Here is an 11,270-nt window from a genome sequence, read left to right as displayed (position 1 = left end):
ATTGAATCGTGGCTTGATTGAATCGTTACATGCCTCATAAAAAGGCAGGAATATTATTCTACGATAAATCAACTTAAACCTTAAATAACTTTCAATATTTGACTCTCCATGAAAATATTCATTCATTCATTTTCTTGGCTGCTTTTTCCCTTTCGGGGTCACCGGAGCCTATCCCGGCTACTGATGGGAGAAGGCAGGATACACCCGGACAGGTCTCCAGTCTGTCATAAAATATATAAATGATCTGGAGGGTCAGATAGAATTACCCGGGTCCGGCCCCCGGGCCTCGACTTTGACACATGTGCTTTTCACCACCGCAAGTATAAGTCAGTTCAGTTTACCTGCGTGTTAGTCTTATCCTCAAAAATAGCATTTAATACAGTAAATGCCTCATGTTTACTTGAATGTCCACATGTGAGAAAACATCTCAAGTGAAAGTGGCCGAGCTTTTCTTGTCCCGATTGATGGGGACACACCACAGGCCAGGCAGCAATGCAGACAGACAAACGCTGAACTTTGAAGACAGACATGCTAACGTTCTCGGTAAAGGTTCGTGGAACACACCTGTTTGACAGAAAGCTCCAGTGAAGCTGGAAGGACACGAGCAGGTGAAGCTGGCCACTTGATCCATGCACTCTCCTCCATTTAGACAGGGCTGGGACTCACATTCATTCATGTCTGGGAAATGAACACAGTCTTGTTATTTGGAGAGGGGATTGTGTGAACTTTACATGGCATGAGTAGGTCTGTACTTCTTTGATGAAAGCAGAGTTTGATCGCTGTTTGGCATCTTTCAGCTGCCACATGGTTTGAGACTTTTCATCAGCAATCATGTGAGGAAGAAGTTAAAAACATCCTAATGTGGTTTGCTGCTACATTGAGTGACCCAAGTGTGCAAAAAAATGCAGTTGTTTTTAAATGTATTCAAGTATAACCCATTAGTCTAGTTCAGAGGTCTGCGACCTGCAGCTCCAGATCCACATGTGGCTCTTTTATCTCTCCATATATTTTTTGCTTTTATTTGTGCCAAAAAATAGACATAATTCATGTTAATTAGTTTAAAAAAGGTCATGAATGCAAATCCAAATGTCTTAAAGGCTAAAGTAAGACTATGCAGCTTCTTCTAGGTTAGGATCAGTAGAAAACGATCCCGAATTACTCTTTTACAGTTAAAGGTTGGCCCTGTGACAGACTGGCGACCTTTCCAGGGTGAGCCCCGCCTTCGCCCATCAGTAGCCGGGATAGGCTCCGGCACCCCCGCGACCCCAAAAGGAAAAAAGCGGACGAGAAAATGAATGAATGAGTTAAAGGTTGCTGACCCCTGCTCTAGTGCAGGGGTCAGCAACCTTTAACAGTAACTGTTTTCTACTGATCAAATCTTAGAAGGAGCTGCATAATCTTACTTTAGCCTTTGAGAAATTTGGATTTGCATTCATGACCTTCTTCTTTAAACTAATTAACATGAATTATGTCTATTTTTTGGCACAAACAAAAGCAAAAATATAAATTAGAACCTAGAATCTCTCTGGACAGTTAGTAAACAATGTTGTGCTTATTCTTATTGTCTTATTTTACAGAGAATTGTAACATGTCATTTTCTTAAAATGTGAAATTGTTTTTAACTTCTTAGAGAATTTCATATGATTTCCTTTCAAAATAAAAGACACCCTGTGCTAAACAGTGTAACTTTGGACAGCTACTGACCATTGTCGTGCATAATATGTTCTTTAAACTCATAAAAGTTCAGACTTTCTAACAAAGTTTGCAAAGTCTTTGAAATCTGAAGGTCAGCAGGGATCAAAAAGTGTTGACATACCTGTAGTTTATTTTATAAACTTAACCAATCCAAATAATAAAATGCTAATTTATTAACCCTTACTTTAAAATATATATCTTATTTTATTTTTCTTTATCCGTAGAGCCACTATGGAGGGGTAAAACAGCCACATGTGGCTCTGGCGCTGCAGGTTGCAGACTCCTGGTCGAGTCAGATGAGGAAACTCTTTGGACAGGAGCCTCTGACATAAGGCTGAGTCTGATGTGAACAGAGCTGAAGAGAACGTTTACTGCAGAAAATACTGAGACTCCTCCTCACCTGTCTCACACAGAGCACCGGTGAAACCTGGCTGGCATGCACAGCTGAAAGCCCCAATGCCCTGTGTGCACGAGGCGTTGTTCATGCACGGCCTGTCGTCACACTCATCGATGTCTGCAACACATCACAGCATATTTACTCAGCTGATTCAGATATCCGCCTCACTGCCCCTCTCATCTGCAAGCATGTGTTTCTAGAAGAGAAGACGATTGGTGCAAAGAGAACCCCTGGAACAGGTGCATAACAAACCTCTTTTTAGAGGAATGACGCAAACATTCTGCAAATACACAGGATGACATCTTCAAAAGAAGGATTTACACAAAATGCTGTGAATCAATCTCATGACAAATAAGAAAAGCCCCAGTTTTTGTTTCCTCTGAAGTTCATCTTCTTGCAAGAGACTTTAGAGGGAACAGCAGACAAAGGTCCCACCCGGTCTCACTGGGATGTGCAGACGAATGCTGCATCTGGTCTTAATATGCTACAAGAGGATTCATGTGGAAGAGGAGATGAGCAAATGAAAGGGACTGCAGCTTGTAGCAATGGATCAACGGTACCTGTTTCACATTGAAGCCCTGTGTATCCAGCAGGGCACTCACAGGAGAAACTGTTAGTGAGATCTTCACAAGTCCCTCCGTTCTGGCACGGACTGGAGGCACACTCATCCACATCTGCAGCGACAGCAAACAAGGCACTTTAATATCTTTAATTAGGGGGAAACATCTGCTGAGTTAATGAGCTGAATTAAAGCAGAATAGAATCCATCAAGTCATTAGGGAAACGGAAACTCTAGAAGTCTAGATTCTTCCTAACAAGGAGACATTTTTTCTCCAGGCTGATCTAGAGTAGACACTGCCTGTCAGAGGAGCAGGACCCAAGCGTTTCTCACCGATTTGGCATTGTTGACCCGTGAAGCCAGCCAAGCAGGAGCAGGTGAAGGAGGGATTACCTGTGATGCAGTCATCAATGCAGCGGCCGCCATTCATACACGGCCGCAGGTGAGGGCACACCGATGCTGGATGAGGACACAAATGGAAGCAGAACTAGAAAGGTTGCACCTGCGATAGGTCTTCAATGCTTTTGCTGAATGTGGTCACTGATTATCCTGAAGCTTTTTGCTGAAAATGCTGAAAAAAATTTACTGTAATTGTTGAAGGGATTTTCTGAAAATGCTAAAGCTATTTGCATAATGATAAAGTTGCTAAAAGATTTAACGTTTCACAAAGAATTTTTTAAAAAAAACTCAAAAATGCATAAAAGCTATGAACTCAGAATTAGTCAGAAACCTCAGTAGAACCCAAATTACCAAAAAGTGTGCATTTTGGTAAAATGTTAGCTTTGCTCCAAAAAAGCCCCAAAATCCTTAGTAGGTGCAAAATAAGTTAGCACGCTGCTAAAATACTAGCTTAACTCAAAAATAGCCCAAAAAAGCCTTAGCAGATGCCAAATTAGCCAAAAAGCAAGCATGTTGCTAAAATACTAGCTTAACTTTCAATTAGCTCAAATATCATCAGTATGTGACAAAAAAAGAGAGAAAGCTTACACTTTGCTAAAATATTAGGTTTCAAAGTGTTCAAAAAATGTGATACATTTTGTGAAAAGGAAGAGCAAAAATTGTGTAAAATTTCAAAAATTGCGTAAAATTTAGCAACCCCAAAAGTTCAATGATGAATGTCCTGAACATGCTGAATGTTTTTAATTACATAAATTGCAGAAATCTGAAAAAAATGCAATTCCTTTTAATGGGGCTAAAAAAATTAATAAATTCCATAAAATTGTAAAAACTGCAAAGTTTGTGAATACCAAAAATATAATCGATGATGTCCTTAACAAGCTGAACGTTGTGATACCAGTATTGCAGAAATTGCTAAAAGTGTGATTGAGTTTTTACATTCCAAAAAGTGTACGGAAGAAATGAAATACTATAAAGAAACAGGATTATTATTGTGTGAATGCTCACAAAGTATTCACACTGTTACAGGAAATAGATTGATGCACCTGAGCTACCCAGCAGACCGTACCAGAGTTATTGCAGCCTCCCACTTCCACGTGCGCATCATCGATGCGGAAGACCCATCTGCCTGGGTATCCCACGTTGGTCGTGCCCTCCACGTTCACCACATCGCGGGTGCGAGAACCTGGAATGTTGAAATAACGCTTACCATCACCAGCATTGAAACCTGCCTGGGAAGAAACCAGCAGAGAGGCAGACATGACAAAAGGTGACTGACAGACTTGAGGAGAGTGGAACAGGTCAGGACTGGCATGCTCAGCCGCAGAAAACAAACGGTGTGGTCTTACCTGCGCTGCGATCCCCCCCAGGCCGCTCTGGTTCCCTCCGCTGCTGGCGTGCATGCCCGTCGTCCAGGTGATGCTGTTGTACTGGAATATGGTGAAAGAAAGCTCCCCGTCTGTAATGAGCACCGCTTGGAAAGTATTCACCTGCACCGACAAGACACTGTAAGGGGATCTATGCAATTTAAGCAATAAAAATCTCTTTAACGTGTTAGTGTGGTCAAACACACACAGACAGGTGTGTGTTTGACCACATAAACATACTATTGAAACACAACAAACCAGAGCAACCCAAATATTATGAAGTTCTGCTTGAATTCTTAATATTTGTATTTAAATAACACATAGACATACATGAACAAGTTAAAGTCTTTGTGATGTTTTAGAGCCCAAGTCAGGATCTGCAACCTTCAACACTTAACCCTGGAACACCTCCGCTATGAAAAGTTCCACCATCACTTTTGCCCGATAAAAGTATTTCTCACGAAAAAAATAGATCACAATATGACAACACATGACAAATTAGAGTAGGTTTATTTTATTTCAAACTGTGCTTTATGCAACAAAGTGGGGGGAAAGCATAGGAAGACTGTAATAAGATGCTTGAAAATGACTGAAAAAGTAGGAATTTGAGAAGCAAAAATTCCTACAAAAATAAAGAATGATACTGTACACTTGGCCTTTGGTCCACTCATTTCTGGGACATGTGAGACTTTATCCAGGGACCCATGACACTCAGAAAATGCAACAAATTTAATGTAAATACTTTTGCTCTGGTGAAAAACACCCAGCGATAGTGCTCTAGGCTTAAAGAGCCTTTCGGGTTGATTTTTCTCCAACCAATACCCAGTAGGAACCACAAAGTCTTCACTCATCCTTTACAAAAATAATATTTAAAATATATTTATATTTATGTTTTTGCTGCTGACATGATATATTAAATAAACTACTGCGTTTTTGGGGATAAATAAATCATAAATATGAAGAGAACGTAGCTTTTTCAAAAATATGAAATAGTTTATGACAGAGCTTTGCATGACTTCCTTTCAAAATAAAAGACATTCTACTCCATAGATCCATGTCAATGCAGCAAATGCAGTAGGAAGTGTCAATTCATCAATGATATATAAATAAACTCTTCATTTGACTGTTTCTGGAGCGTTTTAGCCACAAATAATCTACAAAGGATCGATGGAGAATTACAGCTACTGTTGTTAGGATCCTCACTGAATGAATCAGACCGTCCTTCAACTGTTTGTGAATGAGTTGAAGAAAGGTTAAGTTCATTTACTTGTTTTAACTTTACTACTTACTTATTCCTTCATAGTTACTTTTTAATTTTTTTTTAAACATTTTATTTTAACCAAAGAGCCACAATGTAGGGGTAACGCTAGGTTCACACTGGACGTGGAAGTGCCGCGGAAGCACCGCGGAGCCACCACTCTCTCCTGCAGTTCACACCAGATGCGCAGTTTTCCACGCTTCTGCCAGAGCTTTTTATGTTTTTGCCATCATGGGTAAGTTAATAACCTAAAAAAATGTATCCCATGTTTCTGCGAAGAAGGAACAGGTAGTAAGTACATCTCTACAGTCTGTTTAGACACAAAAACATGATCGCATTTGCCAATCATGGTGTTTTATTGTAAAAAAATGTGTTTTATTTTGAAACTAAACCATGTTTTTTCATGTAACTTCCTGCCAGAATGGACCCGGATTGCTTGCGGCTCACGCACAAATAGACCAGATGACAAAACAATCCGCTGCACGGGACAAGCCTTCCACGGAGGACCGCGGCGCTCCACGCCTGGTGTGAACCACGCCATAGGTTTACAAGGGCGCTGAAGGGAAGCGGCCTCCATTCTGCGGCGCTTCCGCAGCCAGAGTGAGCCCGGCGTAAAAGAGCCACATGTGGCTCCACAGTCGCAGGTTGCAGACCCTGATCTCATTTGTCAGATACATTAAAATGCAGCATCAGAGTCAGGTTGGATGGGAAGCTGAAGAGCTTTGGCTCATTTCTGCTAAACAAATATAAATACTTATCACAAAAATGTATCTAGAAATATACAATTCTGTCCACTGAGGATTTTTAGCAAAAATCAGGGGAAACATTTGGAAGACAAAATCTTTCTAAACAATTTTGATGACGAACTTTCACTTCATCTAATTAACCCTTTAACACCTGAGGCGTTGCCGGTGACTCTTAAACACAAAATCTTTAATGTACAATAACTTTTCAACTGTTAACACGATAATTCCAGTAGATTGTGAAGGAGAAAAGCGACGAGCCGCTTTTCTCCTTCACAATCTACTGGAATTATCGTGTTAACAGTCAAAAAATGACAGTAAACCACAGAACATAAACATTGGAGCTCTGCTGTTAAAGGGTTAACATTCATGAGAATTCCTTTTTCCTGGGCTGAGGCTGACAAGTTCAAATGTGTCCATCTCAAACCAGATTATTCACATATACATGTATGCACACTTTTAAATTTATAGTGAAGCTTTTATCAAGCTTTGGCTCTCAGCAGCACAGCTCAGGAGGCAGAAGCTGGATTTACTTAAGTTTAAACGTTTCAGCTGTCTGGCGGCATGTCAAATGGGTTGCTCTTGTTTCCATGCACTCTCAGTAACAGCATGTGAGTCACGCTGGAGGGGGAAGTGGACTACTGTAACTTCTGACCCACAGAGCTTGAAGAATTGAGTTTCAGTGCTTGTTTTCTCTGTGAATTCTAATAGAGAGAATTTAAGGAATTAGAACAATATTTAGCCCCCACAAAGTGCCAGAACGAGGTCAAAGTTTAGCATGGGTCGGTACCGGCGTTTGGGAGTTTCCTCCAAAGAAAGTAACTCGATGCCAGGTAGAGATGAGGGTCCATGTCGCATTAAAGTCGGGAAACTCGGTGAAGTAGGTGCTGACGTCGCGGGAGGCCCTTCTCAGGACTGAGGGGTCCAAGCTCTCCCTGTAGAAGACGCTCCCCGCTCTGCGGTTGTCCACGTCAGCCCAGAACGGCGCCACGACCCTCCGATCCCCCGCGATTGGAAAGGCCACAGGTGTGAACTGAGACACCTCCCTCAGGAACGACACAAGGCCATTGTTGTTCACCTGAGGAGATGACACTGCAGTTATAGCACCTGCATGAAACATGCCAGCAGCTTTCTGATGGTGTTCGCCTCAACCACTGTGCTGACTGGGTTAGGGGGTGAGGTGCTGAAGAGGACATGTGAAAGTCAGCAAGCAGCTTCTGACCTCACAGAGTCAACTCTGGCGGAGTCCAGCCAAAGCTCGCCCGACGGATGTTTGCTTTTCCAATGTGGCAAACAGACGCTAACTTCATGAATGATGACGCAGCTGAAAAAAGCAGCTTTCTGCTGCTCCTCCACCTCACTGCCTTCAAAAGGTCCATACCATGAAAAACCAACGTTTTGAGCTTTAAGTGTTTCCACTGTTCATTCCTCACTATACCTCAAAGTGGTATTTTGATCATACATACATTCTGACTAAATGAACATCTTTATAAACTCACAGACATGAATTTTAGAAACTCTATTAAGAACATGTTTTAAAGTAACCATTTGTAGACCAAAGCAACATTTTTTGTTCATTCTTTCTTCTTCTTCTGGAATAAGGTGTTATGCTTTAGTGTGATCGCCACCTAGTGGTCAAACTGAAACGTCCTCCAGGAGAAGCAGAACAATGTTTATGTTAATGATCTGAACATTTTAGTTAGAACTTCTCCTTTAGAGAATCCATGTAACACTGGATGATATTAACAATCTCATTATTTCACTGATACATTTACAGTATGTGAACTGGATCAGATTAATATAAATCTATTCAAATCATATACTAGATTATTAATGTGTTCTAAAAAAATCTGTAAACTCAAAATTGAATTAAATTGAAGAATAAAAAAAATATTGGAATCAAATCTATCCAGGCTCTAGTGAATCAAATCAAATCAATTAAAACCCCATTAGAAACTATGTTGACAGTGTGAAATTATCATCAGAGCCCAGAGCTGTCAAGACCTTTGAGGCCCTGCAATCTGTTATTCTCCTGCATCCTTCACTTTTTCCCCCTTCTATTACACTTGTATTTGTTTTCTTTAAACCGTATGTGTAAACTCTGATAACCTCCATGGCTTTGTTCTACTGTCTGATGTATATACTTCTGAGTATTGTCAATAAAATGCTAAACAAATGCACAATATCGTATATCTTCCAGCCATGTCCTGTTTTCAACGATGGCCGGGTCTACTGAAGTATGTGCATCTACCTGTGAAAAAGTTAGGATGTTTATTTCGTGGGAGAAACAAAGACACGCTGCCGGCTCTAGGATGATGTCGTGAAATGGGCGGCAACCACACGCAGCGGCAGGCGGAGCTTCAGGATTTGAGTCGTTTTACTTCTGGGTAGGAAAAAACTCACAAAAATAACTAAAATTTTAATAAATAATGTGTTTTTGAGTGTTCCAAAGGTAATATATGGTCATATACATGGACATAGCTCACTCTGAAATCATGGTAGGACCCTTTAAGCACACAGCTGTCTGAGACCGACAAATGAGTCCTACGAGACACTGGGGGACAAATCTGGGACAAACGCTCTCTCTTCTTTCAAAAGTTTTTCAGAACTGAGGTTGCAAAATAATTTACCTTCATTCATGCTGCCTAAAAGGGACTAAAGTTACAGTTTGCTAAAAGTTTTTTTTTGGTTGCTGAACAAGCGTATGAATGGACATCTTGATTTTTGGCTGGAGTCCATCCATTCATCCACTTCCTAAACCCACTGCATTCCTGTTTGGGGTCATGGGGTCACTGAAGCCTCCCCAGCTACTGTCCGACAGTTTCCAGTTCATCACAGAGAGAACACACACATTCACACCTAAGAGATCATTGTAGAGACACCAATTAACCCTTCGAAGCATGTTGGGAGGAAACTGGAGAGTCCATGCACCATAACCCTTTAACACCGGAGCTCAAGAGTTTATGTTTTTGATTTTGTGTAATTTTTAATTGTAAACATGATATTTCCAGCAGATTTTGAAGGAGGAAAGTGACTTTTCTTCTTCAAAATCTGCTAGAATGACTGTGTTAATGGTTGAAAAGTGTCAGTATATCAAAGATTTAGTGTTTAAGCGTCACTGGCGATGCCTCAGGTGTTAAAGGGTTAAATCTCTGATCTAATGTCAATTCGTCATTTCAATCAATTTTTCCATCATATTTTCAAAGTCTAAAAAGTAAAATGTGTTTGTGGATAAAGAGCTTCTTCCTGTTGCAGGTGTTTCAGCACAAACTGAGGTGGAATTTGTGCTCTTGTTACAAACTAATAAATCATTTTCTGCAGCAGAATCAGTGAAAATGGCATTAGGACAAAAATACCATTGGATTTTATAAACAACATTATGTGTTTTAAATAAAATTTGAAAGCTTTCAAGGCTATTTTTTTTTCATTGACTCCTTTTGGTTTGTTTAAAGCTCAATATAAAATATACATTTTCTGCAGAGAACAATGCAGGATTTTATTTAGGAAGGAACCGTTCCCCTTTGCTGATCAGCAGGTTCTTCACGTGTCACTGCAGCTCATACATGACAGGCATGGACTTTACACTAAACATGGACACACAGAAGAGGTCACACTAGTTGTGTGAATCTTAGTAATCATTCACACTATAGTGATTCGCCTGCTCCTTTCCATACGTTTTTTGGCTCATAAAAAGTAATTAACTGAGAACTTTTAGGCTATTTTGGAGTTTACCTGCAACATGCTAGCTTTTTTTTGGCTAATTTGGAATTTAGCTCATATTTAAGCAACACACTAAATATTTTTTTGTAAAATTGGCATGTATTATGGACTTTTAAGCAATTTTAATAGACATTTTTCAGAAATCTAGGTCAAATTCTGCGCTCTTTCACAGTTCTTTAAAAAAAATCTCCATTCTTTTACACATTTAACATTTTTGTATTTTTCAGCAAATCCCTTCAGCAATTATAGTAAATTGTATCACCAGCTTCAGCAAAAAGCTTCAGCATCTTCAGCAACTACTTTCAGCAAAAAGCATTCACACGAACATCATCGGAGGTAGTGCAACTTTTCTAGTTTGAGCTGACTTTTCACACATGCTCACTGGCTAGCACTGTCTGTGCCCTTCTCTCTACTGAGGATGTATGTAACTGATGACCGGTCCAGTGAAGACCCTGCCTTCACGCTGCAGCCACAATGATACAAAGGATAAAACATCAGTGAAGGGAAGTGTTTAGAGAAACTGTCTGAGGGGAAAGGGCTAAGCTGATTCTCTAACATAATGAACAAATGCAAAGAGATTCCAGTCATTTACAGCAAATGTCCAGAGTGTCGGTACATGGGGGGCCCACACAGAGGCCTGATGGCAGAATCTTGATTTAATCATAAAAGTTAAACGATAAAAACGCCTATGTGACAAATGAAGAGCCGGAACATGACGCTCCAAATCTGCCGCTCTCACCCTTCCCTTCAATAAATGCAGATCTTTGTTTGTTTTGTGCGTTGCTTGGAGAAAAGCCTGCAAATGTTTTTACCTTCTCAACGCGGCGAGGCTGTTAAAGAACGTACCAGAAATACTTTCTTTTGGCCTTGACTTGAAAGGTTTAAACAACAGAGTTATTGCAACTTCCCAAATTATTTGTCTTTACATTTTGAATGTGTATCAAAGCAACTACAAAGTTGGAGACCACATGTGTAGCTTGCAGGGTAATAACTGAGAGGAAATTGCACACAGAGAGAAAATGACTTTAATTCCTCCTATGACATTTTTTTTATTTTAAAAAAGTGTTCCCAGAAGTGTTTAAATTATGATTATGAAGTTTTTAACCAAAATCCCACAACCTAAATGTCTTAAAAG

The 11,270-nt window shown here is 40.2% G+C and overlaps 1 protein-coding gene across 7 annotated transcripts in view; it reads right to left on the bottom strand.

Moving 5' to 3' along the window:
• The window catches only part of sned1 (sushi, nidogen and EGF-like domains 1), a 41,269-nt gene that overhangs the window by 22,019 nt on the left and 7,980 nt on the right, over positions 1 to 11,270 (bottom strand). For 5 of the 7 annotated variants that reach the window (XR_004947814.1, XM_024259117.2, XM_024259119.2 and 2 more), the window contains exons 2-8: positions 7,206 to 7,493; positions 4,397 to 4,537; positions 4,117 to 4,279; positions 2,985 to 3,110; positions 2,653 to 2,766; positions 2,096 to 2,209; positions 565 to 678 (exon numbers count right to left, since the gene is read on the bottom strand). Coding sequence is in view for 6 of the 7 variants with exons in the window: in XM_024259117.2 (XP_024114885.1) it covers positions 565 to 678; positions 2,096 to 2,209; positions 2,653 to 2,766; positions 2,985 to 3,110; positions 4,117 to 4,279; positions 4,397 to 4,537; positions 7,206 to 7,493 (1,060 nt within the window). In the remaining variant the exon portion in view is untranslated. Of the gene's footprint in view, positions 1 to 564; positions 679 to 2,095; positions 2,210 to 2,652; positions 2,767 to 2,984; positions 3,111 to 4,116; positions 4,280 to 4,396; positions 4,538 to 7,205; positions 7,494 to 11,270 lie in introns of those variants that run through there. The other 2 variants (XM_036211709.1, XM_036211710.1) reach the window with 2 other exon arrangements.

Source organism: Oryzias melastigma, linkage group LG4 (genome assembly GCF_002922805.2).
Source record: "Oryzias melastigma strain HK-1 linkage group LG4, ASM292280v2, whole genome shotgun sequence".
Taxonomy (NCBI): domain Eukaryota; kingdom Metazoa; phylum Chordata; class Actinopteri; order Beloniformes; family Adrianichthyidae; genus Oryzias; species Oryzias melastigma.
Note: the sequence above shows the minus strand (reverse complement) of the source record. Positions and strands in the feature narration are given on the sequence as shown.